This window comes from Ictalurus punctatus, chromosome 27, assembly GCF_001660625.3.
Source record: "Ictalurus punctatus breed USDA103 chromosome 27, Coco_2.0, whole genome shotgun sequence".
In the NCBI taxonomy this organism is placed as follows: domain Eukaryota; kingdom Metazoa; phylum Chordata; class Actinopteri; order Siluriformes; family Ictaluridae; genus Ictalurus; species Ictalurus punctatus.
This window is the reverse complement of record NC_030442.2, coordinates 12,978,452-13,002,158: the sequence shown is the minus strand read 5'-3', so window position 1 is coordinate 13,002,158 and position 23,707 is coordinate 12,978,452. Positions and strand designations below refer to the sequence as shown.

The 23,707-nt window shown below is 37.6% G+C and overlaps 2 protein-coding genes across 2 annotated transcripts in view; both read right to left on the bottom strand.

Annotated features, from left to right (window-relative positions):
• Positions 1-4,096: 4,096 nt before the first annotated feature.
• slc17a6b (solute carrier family 17 member 6b) lies at positions 4,097-18,389 on the bottom strand. Its single transcript, XM_053676745.1, has 12 exons — positions 17,747-18,389; positions 15,926-16,181; positions 15,108-15,226; positions 13,774-13,888; positions 11,763-11,850; positions 10,393-10,479; positions 9,916-10,058; positions 8,908-9,057; positions 7,873-8,005; positions 7,195-7,305; positions 5,727-5,854; positions 4,097-4,466 (listed from the first exon to the last, which is right to left on the bottom strand). The coding sequence occupies exons 1-12, from the start codon at positions 17,830-17,832 to the stop codon at positions 4,125-4,127; spliced, it is 1,758 nt and encodes a 585-aa protein (XP_053532720.1). The 5' UTR covers positions 17,833-18,389; the 3' UTR covers positions 4,097-4,124.
• Positions 18,390-19,179: 790 nt separating this feature from the next.
• Positions 19,180-23,707, bottom strand: part of ano5b (anoctamin 5b) — a 39,125-nt gene continuing 34,597 nt past the window's right edge. Inside the window, exons 18-20 of the mRNA XM_017458629.3 lie at positions 22,179-22,381; positions 21,597-21,702; positions 19,180-21,488 (exon numbers count right to left, since the gene is read on the bottom strand). Of these exons, the coding sequence (XP_017314118.1) occupies positions 21,252-21,488; positions 21,597-21,702; positions 22,179-22,381 (546 nt within the window). The 3' untranslated portion in view covers positions 19,180-21,251. The remainder of the gene's footprint in view (positions 21,489-21,596; positions 21,703-22,178; positions 22,382-23,707) is intronic.

The following is a 23,707-nucleotide window of genomic DNA, read 5'->3' as shown; positions in this document are numbered from 1 at the left end:
CTGGAACACCTGCCCCCCACCAGCAGTGGCATAGTCATGCATGAGATGCTGAGCATATGCATGAGCACATGCACACATGCACGATCATTAAATTCTCATTACAGCCAAACCTATACACCCCCAATTAACCAAACATTCTATTTAGATATAATAAAAAAATATCCACACCAATCTTTATTCTGCTCTCGTTGTATTGCATTTTCACCCAGTCTCCTTTACTGGTTTTTGGACAGCATTCAGGCGTAGAAGCGAGCGACCCGTGACGTTCCGGCCGGCCGAGTGTGAGCTAACATGCTTTACAGGGGGAGTGACACTCATTGTGCCTGTCAAATTAACAAAAAGTAATGGACCTGAGCTGCGATGGCACGAGCTGCGATCTCAGCACAGATGCCACTCTTCCTGTTCAGATGGAACATTATCGCAGATAGAGTATGTGAGATCCTGTTGGTTGCTTGCAAATAAAATGGAAAGATCTCTCATTAATTAGAATATAAGTCAAGAATTCAGCACTGTAATGGCAATAGTTTGTCAGTGTAGCATTCTTTGAAGAAGCAAACTCAGTGTGCATGTTCGCAGCTAAACCTCCAGGTTCATTATGTCATCACATAAAATTGATGAGGTGTCAGTTAAGCTCAATCAAGCGCAAATGTCTTTCTGCAGCTCTTGTAAATCAATCAACTTGGGGAAGGTTATCCAATTAGTAACTCACTCACACAATGTAATAAAGTGAACGGCTATAATTGGACATCGGCTAGCGCGTCTGCTTTGGCGTCAGAGTGGACTGACATTGGTCGACTTGGTGAAGGTCCTTGGATGGGATGAGACTCCCACTTCCTCTCATACATCCTGCACTTTCCTGACTGTGTAAAATGAAACATATCCCCCCTCCTCTAAAATGTGTCTCATCTAGCCTCCTACTCACCTCTATCTCACACAGAGGAATAAAATCACTTGGCAAAAGATATCAATTTAACAAAACAAAAAGCTCAATCTGTTCTGCATGTCAGATTGAACCATATTTAGAATTTTGGGAAGACTTTTGGGTATCACGTATCGGCTTGCCTAATCAGCATGCAGAGAGCCACAAAACAGGGTTCTAATGAAAGGAAAGTCTGAACACATTCTCTTAATAGCTTTCTGAGTGCAATTCCTCCTTGCTATCGCCATTAGTAGGTTAGAGGGGTCAGTAGGGGTGTAGAGCTCCAGGGACTAGGCTATTGATTTCACCACAGATGAGCACAGACGTTCATTATTTATACACAATGGCTCATCAATAGCATGCATGTATGCAACCATTGATGTTTTTATTTGAGTGCTTTTGGGTCAAAATTGCAAATTCCATGGATTTCCTGTGGGTTCTCCAGTTTCCTCCCACTTCCCCAAAACATGCCAGTAGGTGGATAGGCTACACTAAACTGACCCCAGGTGTGAATGTGCGTATGCTTGGTAACCTGTGATAGACTGGAGTCCTATTCAGGAAGTGTACCTGCTCATGTCCAGTGTTCCTAGGATAGGCTCTGGATCCACCGTGACCAGGACCAGAATAAAGCGGTTACTGAAGGTGAATGAATGAAAGAATGAATGTGTTATTATATCTAGTGTGTTTTACCTACAGCATGAAGAATAATTGAAAATTAGAAGCAGACACTGATGTAAAATTTTGTCATGGTTTTATATAAAAAAGGATATATAGAGCATTTCATTTTGACATCAACAAACCTCTCAATTTACAGGTAACACAGCAAAAGAAGCCACACTTTACTCCGAGGCACAAAACAGGAATATGGTACCATAATGTCTTTGCTAATAACTGTAATATTTGTGCATTTCTGAATACCTTTACAAACAACCCTTTTCGGTGTTGAATATTGCAGCAGTATTGGGTTTTACAAGAGGAAGTAGGAGAAGAGGAGAAGGTCTCAAGCCACTGACAAAACACAGACCAAAAACAAGAGGGAAGTCAAATAAAGGCATTGAGGTACTGGGAAGGGAAGGAGGGAGGAGAACATCAGACAACAACATACTTGCAAAAATGCAACCACTGGCAACCACACAGGACAACTACAGAGTTGTGTCCACCCACAGGACTGAGAACCGTAGTGAGAGTTTCACTCAGGACCTAGGTGCAGGTGGCACGTAAGAATCATTCTCTTCTGGTGAGTGGGTCCAGCGCAAACACTCCTTATCAAAGAGTCGAAGAGTTTTGCACTGGACTCCTGCTAAATCTATTTATATCTTTTTATACATGTTTTAACAATAAGTTTATATTTGATCTTTTTTTTTAAATTGTCATCACAAAAACACAACTTGAACCAAAAGTCACTACAGTTAAATGTGCTAATGTGTTACATACATATTTTTTTTGTTGTTCATACTGGATAAACATTAACCGTTACCATGGATTTATTGCTTTGTACATTGAATATGTTTAGAACCTGCTCTAGCTGTAGGAGCCAATTTATAAGCAGGTAGCTGTTTTTTAGTCTTTACTTTATGGGATCCCCCCCCCCCCATCCCCCACCCTTAGACCTCACCCCGCTAAAACCCAACTCTACACGTTACCTTTGGTTAACTGTGCAAAGAAATCAACCCATTAGTAACTTAAAGGAGAAAGGGGGACTCGGTTTTAAAATGAAGTACAGTTAACAATGATCTCATCCATGCATAACTACAATTCACGGACATCAAGATGGCATTGTGTTAACTCTAAGATTCCAAAAAACAGAAGGGACTCAAGGATTGGGTCTTTTGGGCACTCTGTGCTTTTCTTTTTTTTCACTCAGTGCTTTATGTTATCTTCTTTCTTGTTTTCCCTCCTATTGGTTGTGTTATTAGTCATCACTAATCCCCATCTGAGTCTCAACATTACATGAAAGCTAACAATCTGAGAGTAAGACACAAGACTGCAGCATGTGCAAAATCATAGTCCAGCTATATGTGCTTGGAGGAGAGCACTAACTTCAATTAACTGGTAGAGAGTGTGTACAGTTTGATGCTCACTTGACCATATACCAATGATCATTGTGCTAAGATGCTTTTAGGAAACTCAATCCATTTCTGTCTATGTGACCTAATGGACATACAGTATAAGGATAGCATTGCTCTAAATTGAACTAAACTATAATTTCTATGCAATAAAATCATGACAAATTGTGCTCTTGTGCTCTCCTGGCAGTGAATGACTGTGCTATTACTGGATATCAAACTAGTCAATGGACGATGCCTTTGTAGCCAACTACGCCACTCTGTAGGCCTTGCCCTTTTTCTTTTTTTCTGATTAACAATTTTTCTCAGGCTTTACAAACCTCGGTACTACACTGAATATTTTTGTAAGCCATAAACACTCCACAAAATTTTCTTAGCCCTAAAACTTCTGGAAAAAAATTGTCCCAAACCAGCCAAAGACATCAATATTATTTTTTTTTACATCTGTTTCTTTTTTTTTTAAATGCTGTGCTCTTAAATACAGTGTCAAAGACCCAAATCATCTTAAGTCTCACAGAAAAAACTCCATCTACAATGAAAGAGTAACACATCATGGAAAAAAACAGGCTCATGGTTTTGTGCAGTGACACAGTCTGATTCTCGAAGTGCAATCAGCAAATGAAACAGAGAAAAACCAGTATATATGTTCAGGTTACAGGGTTTTCTGTCGCTGGTTTGGCTCTATGTGCATTTCTTATTGGAGCCATTATGAGGTGTGGTGGTTCTCAACACCTGCAACTAAACTAATCCTATAGAATGTTGAGGTGCAAATATTATTTTCACAACATTACACAAGATTGCACTTGAAATATATTAATTTGTTTTTCTTTCTTTTTTATATAGACAATTTACAATTACAAACCTGCCAATTTGATATGTAGTACATCTTTCTAAAATTTTCGTGTTTTATATTTATATATATTTATATATTTTTATCTATTTTAACAACTTGAATTATTTTAGATTTGATTATTTTCCTTTGTGCAAACATACAACAATGTGTATTATTTTACATCTTTATAATTAATTTTGCACTTTTTTTTTTAGAACTCACAATCACTACAAAATACGTCTACCATGTGGATGTGTGCATGTGATTGTATTTATGTGCTTTGTCTGTGTGGCTGTGTGTGTATTGTCTAGGAGTACTCTCTGCCCTGCCTGTAGCCGTACCCTCCCTCTTCTGCTCCCTCTTGTACATATTCTTCTCTTTTCTCCCATCCTTCAGGCCATCCTCCGTTCATCTGTGAGGTGGCTCCGTACGTCTTGGCAGGGGCACCAAGAGCTCCGTAGTTTTGTGTGATGTCTCCAGTTTCCTCAGCCAGCTCGTCCTCATCGATGAAGCCACATTTCTCTTCACTGGTCTGCTCTGGATCAGCCCATGGCTGTTTCTCACCCGATGCGAAGAGGCCGTAGAAGATCACACCACCGTAATGTACCATTGAGGCAATGAGGAACACATACTGCCACTCTTCTCTGGTCTGAAAAGGTGAGATGATACTTATTTTACTGTTTATTTGAAATGGGGTGTCTCAATTTTAATCAATAATATTAGAGAAGTTATGAATTATGTACAAGTGACTGGAAGGAGTTCAAATCACTGATCTGACAGACCCTGCTGGGTCTTTGTATACACAGAAATGTTTTATTGCCATCTTAAGCTTTTGTCGTCTTAAGGAAAAAACGCCAAACAATTTGGAATGTTAATTTTTATAATTAAAATGTGATCTTCAATGGTGTCCAAGATTTATTTTGTAATCAAATTCTGAGTTGACATGTTTATCAAAAATGTTTTTCATCATCATTTTCATCTACTTCACAACTTTCACAATTCCATTCGACTATCTGCTGATCGTGGCACCAGTGGGACTGAGCTTTATCTCTACCTTAAAAGAGGGATGCAACTTTGCTTTAGTCCTTTAGTCTGTTCAGCTCTTTCACCTGCTCATCTGTACACTCTGCTCAAACAGATCAGCTTCCAAAGCTTTAACATTCATTCCAAATTCTCCATCTGGGGATTAATAAAGTATTATCTTATCTTAATACCACCATCAACACCACTGTGCTTGTCATCTCATAGAATAGTTGAGCATGTAGCTGCAGTAACTACAGTGCAGAATTCTTGAATTGAATTCTGAGTTTCTTTCCAACATTTGCCTTCTCCACTACTTCTATATTGGATCTTTCATTAATATGACATTGACCAATGCTTAAAATGGTAACTGGAGGAAAGATGCTGAAAACCTGACTGTTATCACTTAAGCTTGAGATGTTTAATTTAGATTTTTTTCTCCTATTGAACACGATTGTAACTGCACTAGTAATAACAATGCCCAGACCCCCCCTCCCCTAACACACATTAGCAGAGCACACAACTGCTAATGTCTCACAAGAATGACAAAAACATAGCATCAGCCAACAACCAGAATTTCTAAACATAATCACAAATATTTCAATATAAAGATATTTAAAACATTTCAGGGTGAAGTTTTCCTTTAATCAATAAAGTAAAACGAATTATAAATCTACAGCTTCATCTTAGATTCAGCAGATTTTTATGATAACATGCAGTATTGTCACAAGGCACGCTGTTCAAAGACACAGCCGTGCCATCATTGTCACAAATAAATGATATCAAATATTTTCAAACAAGAAAGAAAGAAAGAAAGAAAGAAGCAATAATGATCACAGAGCAAATATCACATATTTTGTCATCATATATTCTTTTAGGGAGTTCCTACCTTATTTTTGGTCATAGCACCGACAATCAGAGGGCACACCATGCCTGACAGGGTCCCCACTCCATTTGAAATGCCCATTAGAATACTGGCATAACGTGGAGCAATGTCTAAGTGATTGACATTGAAGCCTAAAGATATGGTAAAACAACCAGTAGAAATTATGAATGATCAGGACTTGATTTATGGGAAGTACTAATTTGTATTTTTTTTTTTTTAATGGTTAACATAAAGTCCTTGAAAAGCATTAGATTTTTTTCAACTCCATTCAATATTGTTCATACATTAAATTTTTCAATTCCACTCATGTAAATTATACACCGTGGATGTACATTGGGGGTTATGTAACAGGTTAAGTGTCAGCATAGTGCTGTAGTTTCAGCCTCGAGAAATGGCAGTGCGAACAGCATGTTATCAGTATGAAACAAGCATGACAGCAAATTGTGACCAATGAGAGACGTCTATAGTTAATACAGCAGCTCATCTGTGTTCATAATATAAGTAGATATTAGATTTATTGGGACTATTACAATAATACAGCATCTAGTAAGCTGACTAATTGATTTATACGGGTTTTTTCTCTGCAAAGGAGATTTTTGACATACATCAAGGGACATTGCTGGGTCACTCTCCCCCGTTCATTTAATTTTCCACCACAGCAAATGATTCATTTAAGGCATCACGATGAACTAATTGGAGAAGGACTGAAAGGTTAAGCCAAGTTATTAACGTCATTTATATAATCAGTGAAGTTCTATCCTCGATTCACCACGTAGAAGTAACAGAATCCGCATACTGCATCAATATACTGCATTTCTTTTCTCATCCACTCTAGGGTGTGGATTTTTCAGTATCTCTGACATTCTGTTAGAAAATCGGACTAAAAATAGATAGTGCAGCCATCTTGTGGAGCAGCGGAGCTCCCCCACCTCCCGCTCAGTGGGTTGTGTCTGCCTGTGCAGGCAGTAAGGCAGCTCTCGGGGGAGAGAGTGGATGAATTATTTAACGGGCACAGTAGAAATGCACTCTCGTCTCCAGCTGCAGAAAACAGACCAAGAAAACTGAGAGCACACTGCACTGAAATGAAGCCCTAGTTATGGTGAACATTGCCTTTTTTTTCTTTTTTATTTGTTTGTTTATTTGTTTTGCAGTAAACCAAAATTACTGTGAGGAGCATCTTGAGTAAACAAATTACACCTGCTGTTTTGGTATACAGTGAATGACAGTTTCTGAAACAAACAATGTGGTAAATTTTGTCTATAGAATACAACACAGAAACTGTGATGTGCACTGTTGTGTTAAAATTTAACATCTTTCTACAGGCTTCCTTTTCATGTCAACCAAAGTCTTATTCAAAATCACTGTAATTTAATATTTTATAATCATTTTGGTGAATTATGAGTAACATTTCTGTATACTGGATGTTCTCTATTCTAGTATGTTGCCCTAAATAACCACAAAGTTGACTCACCTGATATAGCAAACCCACTGAAGCCCACAGCTAGCACTAGGAATGAGATGGCCATGCCTTTACTCTTAGAGTATCCTACTATTAGCAACAGAGTAGCCTCCATACCAAAGCCTAGAAACAAAAGAAAGAGTTTGGTCAACACTTTTAGCCATTAAGCATAAACATGACAATGAACTATTTATATCATTATATTATACCATTTATAATATATCAATAATTCTGTGGTACAGACCCCTGTGGTTGTGCCAAGCAAAAATTAATTGTAATGTGGAAATCTTTTTTTTTTTCATTAGTGGATGGTTTTAAGATCTACATATGGTGGTATGTTTTTATTTACAATAAGTAAATATTATTTATTATTTTTATTTAGAAAAAAGTGATTCAGCCTCCTAAGTTCTCTGCATAATTGTTGAATTTGTTTTTTGTTATTTTGCATACTGACTAATTTGTCCATTTTAGACTATTTGTTTTTATTTTTATCAATTAAAAAGAATAGTTTGTTTAACATTTTGGATAATGTATAATGAACATATGAACCAAAGACTGGACTATTTTTGCATTAATTTGATGACAATTTCTTCCGAAAATCAGCTTTAATAATAGCACAAAGGGTAGCTTGAATAGCATACCTAGTCATTTCCATACAAATATAGTATACAGTGTAGTGATAATACACACCTCCACAATTCATGATCTTTCGGACATTGGTGGTAGACATGAGGTTCTTACTGCGCAGGTAATCTGCTATCTGCCCTCCAATGGGCACGATGATGGTCATCACAAGGTGAGGAAGGGCTGACAGCATGCCAACCTAAAAAACAAAACAGTTGTGTCTTGTTAAACTTAGTAAGGGAAGTCTCATTCCTATTGGAAGAACCAGATCATCTAGATATTATTGAAATATAATTATAAAATGTATTTTTACCTATGTATCCCATCTTCGTATCCCATCTTATCAATATAAGCAAAATTACTAGAAATAGGCAGCCAACATACATTTACATGCTTGGGATTGACTGTAACTAAAATCACTGTTCATGTCTCAGATTTGCAATATTCTAGGCATTTTTAACGCTTTTACTTCACCTAATTCAGATCCAAACGATCTGTACATACTCTCTGTAATATAAATCTAATTTTAAAAGTGTTTATATATATATATAAATATATATTATAGACAGCCTAAAGGTCATCAAGCTGGTCCCTTTTGTTAAACGGTTTGTCCATTTGACTTGAACAGAACATATGGTTTGAGTCAATCAGCGCAAGTGTCTATAACAAACATTAATCGTGGAAAAACTATTTAAAATCCTTCTTTAAAATGTTCTTCTTTGGATAACCAATCAAATTAAATTAAAACACCAATTAAATATCACAATTCAAAACCAATGTTGTAATCTGCAATGCAATCATCACCAGCATATCAACAAGAAATCAGTGTAATGACATTAATTCCTGTTCACGCTTTAGATGTTTTTTGTCTTTTGGAGATGAGGAGAAAATAAATAAATGAGATGAAAATGCTGGCTCTGGTGACAAAACACTAATGAATAATTCATTAAACCAGCTAACACCTTTCGGAATGTTGAAGGTCACAGCTTTGTTAAGTAATTTTGACTACAAACACACAGGCATAAAAGGATGCAGTTGGAGGTTCTTCATCGTAAATACACACAAAATGTGAGCAACTACAGCAGTTGAGTGTACTCTTACCTTACTGATCTCAAAGCCAAACACTTCCTCAAAGTATGCTGGCTGGCTGATGAGCAGCAGGTAGAAGGTCCAGCTTCTGCAGAAGTTGGCCACGATAATTGCATAGACAGGCATTGAGGTGAAGAATTTCCTCCAGGGCGTCTTGAATTTCTGAGGGTAGAAATTTCATACAGTGATGAAAGATTGATTAAACACAGGCCTATTTCTGCCTCTCAAAATAATATTGATATTTGTGTGAGAAATCTTTTAAAACCATGCATCCTACACTCACTGCTAAAAACAGTTTATAAGAGACCTTTGCTAAAGTCTAGTCAATATTTGTTTGTCTCTCAACCTCCTGCTCTGTGGGAGAAGGTGACATTAAGGAAGAGTCGAGCTGTAAATGGCAACAATACAAACATTTACAGCTTGACTCTTCCTTTCCTGCTCGAAAATCAACAAAATTTTAAAGCTCATTAGATACATACTTTGGCAAAGAGAAGAGACTGCGTCCTCAGTTTATACTGCATGATTGTGTACCACCAAACCAGTCTAAGTCATAACCTACAACTATATATCAATTAAATAATGATTTTAACTTTAAATCAAGTGGCAACTAAGTCTTAATTAAGGTTAAGGTTTACTGTAAGCTACTGTAATTACTGTAATAAGTTAACAGGCTTGCACATGAGAGATGTAAAAGACAGAGAAGATGCAGGGGAGCACACATCAAAATGAGTAATGGCTGAAGGATTTCTTCTTCAAGGAGAATGATTTGAGGAAAGCTCTGAACTTTTTAAAGCTAAAATCACTTTGGCTCTACGTCAATCACACCCTTTTTGCCAGGGTATCAATTCCTTTTAAAGTAAAAAAAGCACCAGGCTTTCTTTCTGGTAGAAAACGTGTTTTCTTAAACAGGATTCATAAATCAGTTGTGCTTTTGAGGAACAAATTGACAATGTTGTATTATTTTTAGCGTTTCAAAGAGAGTGCCATACTGTACTCGTCATCAATCATAATGTCCATCACCTCAGCAGGGCCCAGCAGCTGGGCACTTTCTCCAATGCTTTCCTCGATGTAACAGCGCTCCTCATCTGTGATTGTAGGATGCTCGGCAGGACTCTCATAGGAAACCAAGATCCAGAACATGTACCACACAAGGCCAAAACTCCCTGAGACAAAAGACAGGAGGAAAACAAAAGAGAGAACCAATTTAAGTGTTTGTTTTTTTAATCATTATTGTGATGCTTTCTGAAAGGTTGAGTGCATCTCTATGACTGGCACATGGAGTGTCAGCATGAGGACAGACCCATGGAAACATCAGAGGAAAAATCAATACAGTGTCAAATAATAATCCATACTATGGTTACAGCTCAGCAACACTCTAACTGTTCATAGACAGTCACAATGGTCCATTTAGTTCATATCTATGTATGTATAAATATATAGTGCACACATATATGTACATACAATGTAATATGTCTTTTGTGAGATCACTAAATTTACCATAGACATAGAAGACAGAGGACCAGCCAGTGTACTGCACCAGGATCCCAGCTAGAGGCATGGCTATGACTGCACCAGCGTAGGATCCTACATAAAGAGGGGGGGGGGGGGGGGGGGTTGGGTGTGTGAAAGAAAACTTTCATTAGAAAGTTCAAACATGGAGGGGATTAAAATAGACAATTATATACAATGACAAGGTATCAGTTCACACTCAGCTTCTCCACAGGGAAATTACATTTGTGGATGGAACATGGGAACATGATCAGAAAGGGAGCATCAGTTCACACATGGAATAGTTACAGAAGTGAAGCTAGGAAATGGCCCACATGTACAGACTTGCTTTCCTAACTTTCATAAATACATGGCTTTCCTATTAGTTTCAAAGTAGTTACTGAATAATATGCCTGATGATGAATAACTGAATATTTTATAATAATATGAATATGAATATATTCAGCTGGGGTTTTAAGGATGTGGCTACTTGAACAAAGTGTGAACAAAGGAAGCATTATTCTGCATGATAGCCATGTACTGTTTTGCACGGAATGTGAACTTTACAAAATAATCCAATAAAATGGCAACAAATGACTTATTCATTCACTGATTCATTCATCTTCAGTATCCTGGTCAGGCTTACGGTGGATTTGTAGCGTATGCCAGGAACACTGGTAGCGAGACGGGACTACACCTAGTTTGTGTGCCGGTCTATTGCAAGGCATCATGCACTAACATGCACTCGCACCTAAGAGTAATTTTATCTTAACAGTTCCACCTATTAGCATGTTTATGCGAGGTGGGAGGAAACCAGAGAACCCAGAGGAAACACTCATGTACACATGGAGAACATGCAAAACTACACACAGACAGTAACCTGACTTTAGGATCCAACCAAGGACCCTGGAACTGTCAGGCAGCAACGCTATGCACTGCACCACTAATTAATGACTGAATATATGGTAACACTTGATATGAAAATATGTCAGTGCTATTGCATTCTGGTTCAAGGTTCTAGCTCTATTATAAGCATCTGCAAAAAAAAAAACACATTCCCCCAGAGGGACAAACTGAAGATGGGTGCTAGATGGAATTCTTGGCTAAGAGTGTAGTGCATAAGACTACACAAGTTATAAATTGTCAGCAGAGATTAATCATAGAAATTGATAGCAAAGAGATGGAAGCTCTCTTAAGACGAAAAATATTCCCACTTTTAAGTGAATGACGGACAAGAAACAGAGACTCTAAGAACCCACTGTAAGGTGGACTATGATGAACACTGACTATTGGAATATCCAACCATTTTAATCAAATTAATCAAAAACAAGCAAAAACAGCACATTTGTAATTGCTCACATGAAGTTGTCTGTGCTTACCACAAAAGGAGGTGGTAGCCAAGCGACTCCTCTCCAGAGGTGGGGCCCATTTACTCCAAATCCCATGGCATGCTGGGTATGTCACTCCCTGTCACACAATCATATTATACTAATCATACGTATAAAGATTTAAAGGTATGCATCGCTTTAATGTTAAAATGAAATCTTACAAACAATATCTAGCTCACATCACACCATGAGATTGAATAAAATAGACTGATTTGAAGTCCTTAACTAACAGAACATAAACCATATCACATTTTACACTTGAACCAGCTATAGTGAAAAATTCAGTATCATTGTGTCAGTTCTTTATTATTATTACCTTCCAATCCTAATGTTAGTGCTAGTGTTACCATGTTAATGTGCTTTACAACTCCAATAGATCAGATATAATAAAATGAAGTAAGCAAGGTATGAATACACTGCAACCAGACAAGCTCTAAGGTCAATACTTGTTGCTGAGAGATTTCCTCAGACTTTGACTGATTGCTATCATGTTTTCTTATTCATCACCTGTGAGAATTCCCAAAATCACCCACAAATGTGTTCTACCAAAAGCATTGTATCATAATTATAAGTAGCAATATACTGATATACAGTAGGAGACAACTCCAGAATTATTGGCATCCCTCATGAAAGCTATCAAAGATTATGTAAATAAATAACACATGCCTGACTGATCATTTCATTTTACAATTATTCATTGTAAAATATTGGTTCCAAAATGACCAGAACCGGCACAATTAATATTCCTGATGCTTTTCCTGGAGAGAATTAAAACACTGAGTTCTGTAACCTTTAGCAAAGTAGGATATTGGACCACTCTTCTGCAGAATCTTTGGTCATTTTAGGCTTGCATTTGTCCTCAATCTGTTCTTAATCTGGACCCCAGACTTTTCGGTATGGTTCACATTTTAGTAAGGTCCTGATCCAGACAGCAATATGCTGCTAACTTTGATTTTGATTTTACAGCAAACATGTTGGGGTGGGTTTGGATGTATGTTTGGAGTTGTTTCATCTAAGGCCTGGCAGAGGCACCTAGGATTTGGGCTGAAATATCCTGGTACTTTTCATAATTCATAAATCATAATTCACGCCATCTATCATCAAGAGCCCCTGAAGCACCAGCAGAAAAACACCAACAACACCCACCACTTTTACAGTAGGCACAATAGCCAATGATGTGAAAAGGCTAAAAATTTGATTTTGGTCTCATTTGTCCACAACACGCAATTTAATTGTAGTATTAGTGGAAATTGGTGAAGGTTGCAGGCTACTCTCAGAGAGGGCATCCACTGTTGAATCCCAAACATTGTATGAATAAAGGTGATGCATTCTGAAACTGTGATCTTTGGTGATTTCCTTACTCTCTCAGCATTTTCCTCAGTCTGTGGTATGTTCATGCACAGGGGTGTAACCTGGCCTAGGCCTTTGGGGCTGTAGCCTGGAAGATTTTTTTCTTTATCCCTGAAGAATTATACTCTTGGAGTGGTTTGTCACTACAGAAATGAACATCAGTAAAAGAAGACGGTGCTGTAATTTTATATCTTCAGTGAATGGAGGCATGACCAATCAAAAAGGGTTTACACTGCATCCAATTCCTGGCAAATTTTCAAGTATTCCAGATTTTTTACAAAGGTATTATTATTGTTTTTATTGTGGTTTTAATTGTGGTTTTTTGTGGCATATGTATTTTATATCATTATCCAAGTAGTCCAGGTCAATCACTGGATATTTTTACATTGAAAGCTCTTTGGCGTTCCCAATGGTAATGGATGACAAAGGCATTTTCCATGTGTGCACTGTCAGGGAAACAGTAAATTGTCAGAGTTTCTAGGGACTAAAAGCAGTTAATGTCACTCAGCCCAGTGATTTATTTATAACTTTTTTTTTTTTCAAAAAACATTTTGCTTCCTGACGCCGGGATTTTTTAAAATCTCTTTTTATTTTTCGTTAATTTCCTCCAGTAGTCCAGAAGTCAATTCAGTAGCACACGTGACCTGCTCACCTCCACGAGCCCCTGTAATATCCTGACGAATATTACGCAGCCGTAGTGCACGCGCGCAGCTGACGGTATGAACATGTTGAGGGTGGAGGTGAGAACGATGGCCGCCCCGAACACTCTGGCAAACAGAAACACACCATCACCTTTACACTACTGGTTACAAAATTGCAGGAAAACATTTGCAAAAAGACAACAAAAACAGAGTAGGATTTAAAATACTATTTATTATGTCCCTATAATAAAACACAACGAATAATACATGCAACCTATATTCAAATTTATATTTATATTTATATTATGAAATAGCACGTCTCTTCACAGTCTAAAGGTTGGCATCTGATCGAACCTTTTTTTTTTTTTTTGCATATTCCTAATTTTATATGCACACGTCAAAAGGAACGTTGTCAAAAGGAGCAGGCCTATATTATTTTATTATTGCTGTATTTTTAGTATATTGTATATAGTATATTTTTATTTAATTCCATGAAAATCAGTATGTCTCTTTTAGAAAAATAGAAAAACAGAACCGACTGCAAAGATTTACTTCTTGCTAGACTGACCCTTCAGGACAAAATCCTAAATCCAATTAAACTGAGTTGCAAAACCTTTAGAAATGCGCCGAAAACGTTTATTAACCTATAGATAGAAATGGATATAAACACAAGGTTCAATAAGTTCATCTGTGCCATATTTTTTCCCTCAGCAAGCCCAAACGCCTAAACGTCCCAGCTTTGTTACTGCTCAGTGTTAATGTCACACACTCAGAGAGAAAGGACTATAAAGTAATCTCCCTCCTAGTATTGCATATGTAATATGAAGGGGCATGGGTAAGCCCTGTGGCAGCGTCTCCATGCACCCCCCGCCTCACTGAACGGATTAGACACGGTGTCCCCCGGGATCTCATTAACAGGTGGAGAAAGCCAAAGCCCACTTCCCCTTGGGTGTTCTGTCACCAAGCCAAGGGCAATGTCCCCGCTACAATTAACGGCCTGATTAAAAAAATACTGTGAGATATGCTCGTGATATTTTTCGTTATTATTCATATTATTTTTTTCCTTTTTCTCAATAAATTAGCAAAGAAGAATTAGTGATTGTTTTCTCAGTATTTTACTTTAAAAAATGCATTAAATACTCAGATTTAATAGAAATCAAAATACTTGATGCTGATAAACCCAGTTATATTACACTTGCAGTACCATTTAAATCATTATAATAATTTAGTATAAAACGTTTTTTTTAGTATAAAAAAATACAAGACAGCTTGAAAATGACTAAATATAGCCAAATAACGGAGGACCGATAGCATAAAGAAGTATAGTTTAGATAACTAGATTTACCTGTTCGCTGCTAATCGCGATGATATGTACCCTCCTGGGATTTGGGTCACTATATAACCCCAGAAAAATGAGCCGTGGATCATTCCCACTATCTCAGGGTCCCAGTTAAACTTGGCTTTCTGAGAAAGAGAGGAAATGGAACAGTGTTCACAAAAACAAAACACTGAGCTATATCTGAAACTGGATAATAAAATAAAATAAAATAAATATCTATTATGTAATAATGTGCCGGCTTATGTTTAAGAATTTCCAGGTATTTAATTTTTTTTCCCGTTCATGTACGTAGGCTATGATTTAAAATGTAATAATAATTTAATAGCTTATTCTTTCAAAAAATCATTTGAATTCACAATGTTTGCATATTCACATCTTACGCCATAAATTACACTGATGAATTGATGGGATGCCAAGCTTATCAAATTAGACAGTTCAATAAATAAATAAATAAATAAATAAATAAATAAATAAATAAATAAATAAATGAGACATTTAGACTATAAGAATATAAGACTAATATTAGAATATTAGAATACTAGCAAACGTCCCGACAAGTATAGGAATGGGAATAAAATAAATAAAATAAAATAAAATAACTCATCTAAACACAAATTTTTGGGTTAATAATTAAGTCAGTGGAAGGCCGGAAGTTCCTTACAAAAGATAGTACGACAAATGTACGTGTGAGTGTGTGAGTGAGAGTGTGCATGAGAGAGAGTGTGCGTGCGTTCGTGTGTGCTTGTGTGTGTGGAAGAAGGAGGGAACCACGTACATGACGTAGACGTAACACCTATGAAGAAATTCCACGCACGCGCACGCACCTCTTTGATGATGATTTTGCCGTTCTGGTGAATGGTGCTGTTGTTCACCATGCTCACAATGGCCACGCCCAAATTGCACCGAATCCCGAAAGAGATGCAAAAGCCCAGGCCGCTCATGATAGCGATGATGTAGCGGCGCGGGAGTCCGAAGCACGTGCAGTCACATAAGGGCGCCTTCCTCTCACTGCTCCGCGCCGGTCGGCCATCTGCCGTTAATTCAATATTTTCCCCAGTTTTCTGTCTCTTCTCCAACACTCTACACCGGCAAAAAGGGCAATTAACGAATGAACTTGGTAAAAAAAAAAACAAAAAAAAAAACACAACAACAAAACCAGATAGACTTAATGTCACATGCAGAGAGGGTAAAAGCTCAATTTTAAGCAACCAGTGCATGGGTTAGTTTAGTTTTAATTAACCAGTGCATGGGCTAGTTTAGTCTAATACAGACGACGTATAATTATAATTAAACTCTTATCAACACATCAGTTATTCTAATCGAATTTTTATTCGCATTTTAAACAGGCTACAAGAATCACCGTTTTAACACCCCATGACATTTATAGGCCTGCTTGATTATGAGTGTTAAAATATTCTTTAACAATAAACACAGTGTATAAATAATTCATATTAAGGCTAAAATCAAAGTCAGGAAACGCAGAGGGTTCAGCCAGAGCGCCAAAGGCCTCATCTGTCTCTCCTGTATACCGCATTGCAGCATTTCGCTCACCTTCGGCCTTATTTGCATTCATACAAGCTTCACGTTTACAAGTTTCATCAACAACATTAACAAAAAAAAGAGAGAAATATTTCCGTATTTAATATGTCTATAATTGTTAACAAATGTATTGCAGTACACTATTTTTTTTTTATTATTATATAGAACAGTTGCAGGCGGATAGGTAATGATGCCATGCATGCAGATTAGTCACTCAAATAAAGAAAATATTTTTGCAAACCAATTTCGTTAATGCTCTGAAAAACTCAAGCTATTTTCATTTGTTTTGCATTTCCCTCTACATTTAATACATTATTTAGAGTAAATCAATGACCTGCAGGAATGTCATATGTTCTCTGAGTATGTTCGACGTTTAGTTCAAGGTCCTAGTATAATGTGAAGTATTAAATAATAGAATTCGATCCTTGTGTAATATGGACAAAAATAAATAAACAACAGTAATAAAAAAAAAATTAAAAGCAAAACGACGCACTTTTCATTATACAATCGGGCAAAAATTATATCAGAAAATTACTATTAGAAAAAACGATTACAGTTTAACAATAGCTATAAATATATCTAAACGAATGTATGCGTAAATACAAATGCACGAATGTTTTCCCCATTTTGAACACGTACATACAATAAAGCAGATTCTCTTCGTTTGTGTGAATTATTTAAAGACCTCTGAATGGTCTCTGAAAAGGTGACACCCAGGGGAATTCTCTGGTCAACGATTACAATTCAATCAGCTATTCTTTCACACAATTTACCTGTGAATCTCTTCCACATGCTTAACATTTCACTCTGTATTACATATTGCACGCACGCACACACACACACACACACACACACACACACACACACACACACACACAAACACACACACGCACACACACACACCTTTAAACAACCGCGTGACTGTGTTACAAATGTGTTTTCTAAAATGTCGTGACAATATCCTCCGTCATTTCCTATGCCTATAGAACTGTTCACCATATATTTGGGGATACCGCTCACGAATATGCAGTGCAAAATAATTTCATCAAAAATGAACATCAAAAGAACATGATTACAGTTTACAACATGGACATATTTCAGCTTACTTGTACAAATGACCCAGCGTCTTCCCTGCTAGTTGCTTGAAAGCCTCTTTCCTGGGCACAGAACCGGGCTCCTTCGGAGTATCCATGTCCAAATATGATAATCCCTCGTTTTCTTTTCGTTAGTGTTAAAGTATCATGTCACGGACGAGCTGGTCGGACATACCGGACAGACACCCAGCAGATCTGTGATTAAGGCGCACAGATAGCTACAGAAGCACGACGTCTGATCCTCAGACACGAAAAGTGAAGAAAGCAAAAAAAGAAAAGAAAAACACCTAGCTATATATGACAGGAGAAATCAGAAGTGGAGTGGCTCTCTCTGTTCGGAATGAGAAACTCGTTCTTCTTACGCATCGTGAGCGTTTTCACTGCCATCTCGGCGCGAGGCAATACATTTGATGTTCACGTCAAACCCGACTGCTTTTTAGAAGATTGGGGTTGGAAAAAAGTTTAGTGGAAAAAGAAAAAAAAATCTAATCAACGGAAATCTACACAGATAACAAATACAATGAGCGATCAAATAAAGGACTGGAAAGACAGTTTCCGGTTTGTATTATCTGGTGCACGGAAACCAATTTCAGCACCAAGGTCAGCGATACGGCGCGTGCTGCCCGTCGCTTATGCACCGGAGCGCGCGCTACACTCTAGACAGCACCCCCTCCCACCACCCACCCTTCTCCATACACGCCAATCTGCCCACTTTAACTGGGAGGGGTTAGACATCACGGGAAACATTCGCAATCCGTACGTTTTCAAACATTCCCGGCTGTTTTTCTTTTTTGGGGGGGAGGTGGAACTGCATTACTGCGACAAAAAAAAAAAAATTTTAAAGCATGGGGTATAAATTTGTGCTTTCAATCTCACTGGTTGTTTATTATATGAAAGGCCAGGCGAGCCTCCTGGGGGCGGTGCTATGGAAACCGAATGAGGAGTGTTTCCCCCTCCGAGATCTCGCAAAAAATGTATTAATAATTCAAGCACAGCTCAGCAAAGCGTCTACTTGTCTGCAGTAGATGTGTGCGCGTGTGAATATGCATCTGCAATGCAAGAGGTCAAACATACTAATGAAGCAATATACTGTATCTTTAGAAACGTTCATATCTCCCAAGCAGCAAGAGGGAGGGGGAAAGACTAACCTTCAAAATAAACCTTATGCAATATATGTCTCTTTGACTTAAAGTTTACGGCATAGCGCTAAATCAAAGGCTAAAACCACAGAAACATGAAAATGCATGTAGTTATAACAAGGAAAGTCACATTAACAGCAAACAGGTTGCTGGACCAGATGTAAGTGAGCGTGTGGCGCCATCTGGCGGACATTCTAAGCGCATGCGCACTTCTCTAACCCACCTACTGCCTGATTAAACACACAAAGTTTACATGGAAATGTTCATATTTAAGCACATTTCAGATTAAACGCAAATTGAGCCTCATTATATAAAAAATTGTATGGGTTTATTTTAAGAGTCATGCAACTCAATAGTAGGAACATATGGCATAAGATCATATACAATCTATTTAATGGCTAATAGCACCATTATTCCAAAAATAAATCAATTAAGCAACGGATAGAGATACAACAGCCGTTTCTGATCATCGGAAGTTAACTTCCCTGAGATATACACTTAAGCTGTCTATTGAAAGCTTTATATTTCCCTACATAGACATTTAGTATGGAACAATGTATTTCTTTCAAAGAAATTTTGAGTCATAAGAGTTTCCCATCAGACAAAACAAAAGGATTAAAAGGAAGAATGAGTTAAACATTATTTAAAAGTACACCAGAAAAGATATGATACTAACATACACAACTGTAGGTTAGAAGCAAATGCAGTTTGACATCTTACACATACTTTTCACAAAATGATGAAGTGAATAAATAACTAGCGGAAGTGATCAACAATTGTGTATAGCATTGCGATAACAAAATAATTAAAATTAAAGAGTATATCGCTCAGTGAATATGAAAGAACTTGCTAAAACCTCATTCCTTCCTGTAGATATCTTAAGTGTTATACAGGTCTTCTCTCAGATTTACACACACAGTATTATCCGACACTTGAACTGCTAAGAACACAAATGAAATACGTAAACAAAATGTACACATGATTAGACGTGCAAAGAGACAGGAAATGGAAATGCCTTTAATGTTCAAAACACCTCTAGATGTGGTTCTTCATTGCTTCTGTTCATACTAGACTTGTAGGAACGTACTCTCGAGACAATATTTCTCTCAGGGTTTTGTTTAATCTTTGTCTGGAATTTAACAGCACTTAGCTATTACTCTAATGTATTTTTTTTGTTGTTGTTGTTTTTAGTTGAAATACTTGTAATAGAGTGTGTGGAAATTAAGAATGAAGCTTGTATATTCTTGAATTCTGGAGAAGTAAAAAAAAAAGTAAAGAATGTAACATTTTTCTTTTAGGGTAGATCTCTCACTCTCTTAGTATCTATATCAATCTCACTCAAAAACATCGTAGTGCAATACATTTATTCCAGTTTTCTAAACAGCTTTTTAGTAAATATGTCAGGCTCCTGTCAGAAAACTGTTAATGTGTTCATCAAATATTTAGTGTAATCCTGTAACGTTTCTCAGTGTTAACAGGTTTAACAGTTAAATGAACTGTTTAATGTAAATGTTATACATATTGTACCATTTCATCCACAACTTTAACCCAGTACACATACTGTAGGTCCCATCATTATGTGTATTTAAAAAAAAAAAAAAAAGAAGAAGAAAAAAAAGGAAGACGATTAGCTTTGCATATGAGAGCATAAATGTTGTCCAGAGAACAACATGACAGACTTCATTTGTGACCATTACGGTATGAGTGCTTGGATGGACATCATACTCAAACAGGGTTTACTCTGGAGTACTTTGAAATTGAGGTCTTAAAGAATTGCAGTGTAGTTTTAAAATAAGCCAGCAGAAATCTGCATCTGAATAGAGGGACAAGAATAATTAAATAACACAAAACAGTAAAACCATTGCAACACATCCGGGCAGCTTCTTCTGGGGAAGGAAAAAAAAAAACAACCAAAAAAACAAAACAAAAAAACAAAACAAATAAAAGCTTGTTTGTGTAAGGAATTCTTCAAAAATCATATAATAATTTTTGAATGTTCACATTTTCCCTTTACATGCCATTGGTTTACAAGGCAAAATGACCGTCAGTTCAGAGATCTGTCCAAATCACGAACATCATGCCCATCACAGCAGTTACAAATACTGACAGAGCACTGCATGCTAGAGAGGTAAGAGTCAGAGTGTACTGCAAATAAGAGTAAAATACAGACAGCAGAAGAGCCACAAGATCCCAGCTTGGTCTCATCTTCCTCTTTATAATGGAAAGTGAGGTTTTTTTCAGGGTTCCAAGAGAGATAAGGCTATAGGCAGGCTAGTTCTTTGATTATACATGCAGCACAGCATGGTCTGGTGTTGATCATACTCCAGATACTCATAACTGGTTGGCACCCTTTCAGGCTCCTGTAGGCTCAGGGCTCCTTAGATACATTCAGACAGAACTTCAATCTTGTCTGTAGGGAGCAGTGAGCTGCTCTCTGTTGAGTGACACAGGTCTGTGGTCTGACTCTGGCTGAGCTGCAGTGTGATCTTCTTCACGTCGTAGTCGTGCAGGTACTCCTGCACCATGTAGCGCTCGTGCTTTATGCGGTCCTTAACTTCAGACGGGACATCAGGGATCAGCCACGCCACGAAGAACTTCACCATGAACACCACATGCTGGGCGGAGGCACAAAAATTGTCTCAGATACAAACCTCCACTATGTAAATCATGATTTTAAAAAATAATACTAATAATGAAGTCACATAACATCGCACTGTCCTCACCTCCATGATGATAATAAATGCCATCTTGGCTGCAAGAATATGCCAAAACTGCATGGTTTTCATGTATTCTCTCTGGTGGCCTGGTGGATAGCGGAAGTCTCGATATCTAGAACAATTTAGTTACAATGGAAATTTGAAGATGTTAATAAGATTTCATGGTCAATCTCAGGGCTCTGAGATCCTGAGCCAATGGCGGCAGACCACATGCATAAAAAGTATCAAATGTTTCGGCTCATTGTTTCCCACAACTTCTGCTCATCTGTTTTAGCCAGCTATACTTTCACAAAGGAATGGCCAAACAAAGTGTTTCAATTCCAAGAAGAGCATACAGATTCCAGTGGCATGAAATAGTCCCAAACCAAAAACTATTATTAGATATTTTAAAAATAATAATAATAAAAAAAAATTATATACAGACTACTGCCAGCTCCAGATATGGAGATTTATTTCCGTTCCTGCAGGCACAGATCACGCATGCTGGCAATCAGCTGCAGTTGTATTTTGTTTGAGTGGAACCTTTCACAGAAGCTGGTCCCTGGTGTGTCACAGCCCTTATACATAAACACACACCCAGCCACATACCTGCATGTTGTGATGATGGACTCATTGAACCAGGGGGGGTTCTCCTCATTATCTGGTTTGTTGTCTGGATGGAGCTTGGAGATTTCATACACTGAAAGGCTGTTGTTAATGTAGCCTCTCATAGTGGTCTCATTACCAGGGTGGTCTGCGTACAGGTAGACAAGACGAGGGATCATATCAGAGGTGAACGCCACGATGAAGGCCTGGGATGACAAAAATAGTGCGCAGAAAGTGAAATTAAAGAAAAGAAAACAGAATTTTTGATCCTTACCTGTCTACCCATATTTCTGTCTGTAAGTATATTAAGACATACACTCACAGCCACATTAATAGTAACACCTGTAACCTCAGTCATTTACGCAACTATCCCAGTCAGCCAAAAGAGGCATCAGAGCAATGTATAAAATCATGCAGATACAAATCAAGAGTGTCAGTTAATGTGCACACCAAACATCAGAATGGGGAGAAAATTTGATCTCAGTGACTCTGATCGTGGCATGTTTGGTGGTAGCAGACAGGCTGGTATAAGTATTTCAAAAACTGCTGATCTCTGTAGATTTTTCATGCAAACAGTCTCTGGAGTTCATGCAGAATTGAACAAAAAACAAAACAAAAAACAAAAAACATCCAGTGGGCAGTTGTTCTGAGGGCAGAAATGCCTTGTCAGAGGAAACTAGCCAGAGTGGTTTGAGCTGACAGGAAGGCTATGGTAACTATATAATAACTCTTTACAAATGTGGTGAGCAGAAAAGCATCTCAGAATGTGAAAGCTTGAAGTAGATGGGCTACAACAGCAGAATGCTACAGGTTATAACTGCTCTCGACCAAGAACAGGAATTTGAGGGTGTTTTCATACCTGGCTCATTTGGATAGTTAGTTTAAACTATAAAGCAACCTGACCCTACGGACACTACACATAATGGAAACGGCTTTATGTTAAAAACGTGTTTGTTTCGGTAATGGCTCGCAAAGTGAACCACGGTTTAACTTGGACCAAAGACAAGGTAAAATGCCTCATTGGATTTGGTCTGAAAAACATTTCAGAACAACTTTCAAAAACACAGGAGGTTTACAAAGTGTTTAGTGGAACATATAAAAATTAGATAAATTATAATAACTACAGCTAAAAAGAAAACCATAACAAGCTCACTGAGCTGCTGCCTATCCCATCTGGTTGGACGACCGCTATAAGCGGAACTCTGGAACATACAGTCAACAGGCAGACAGTGTACCCACATGTGACTTGTAACACTTTTTGGTGCGCTTTGAAATGTTGCCTTATGAAAGCAAATCGAGCCAAGAAGAAAAAGCAACATCGTATCAATTTAAGACTCCGTTTCGGACCAAAGCACAGATCATAGGTCTGAAAATGCCCTGAGGATATATTGTGCTGAGAATCACAACTGGATAGTTGAAGATTGGAAAAATATTGACTAGTCATCACTGGCTGATTGAATAATTGGATTAATGTGCAGGTGTACAAGTGGTCCTATTCAAGTGGCTGGTGAGTGTATGCATTTTTTAAGCAT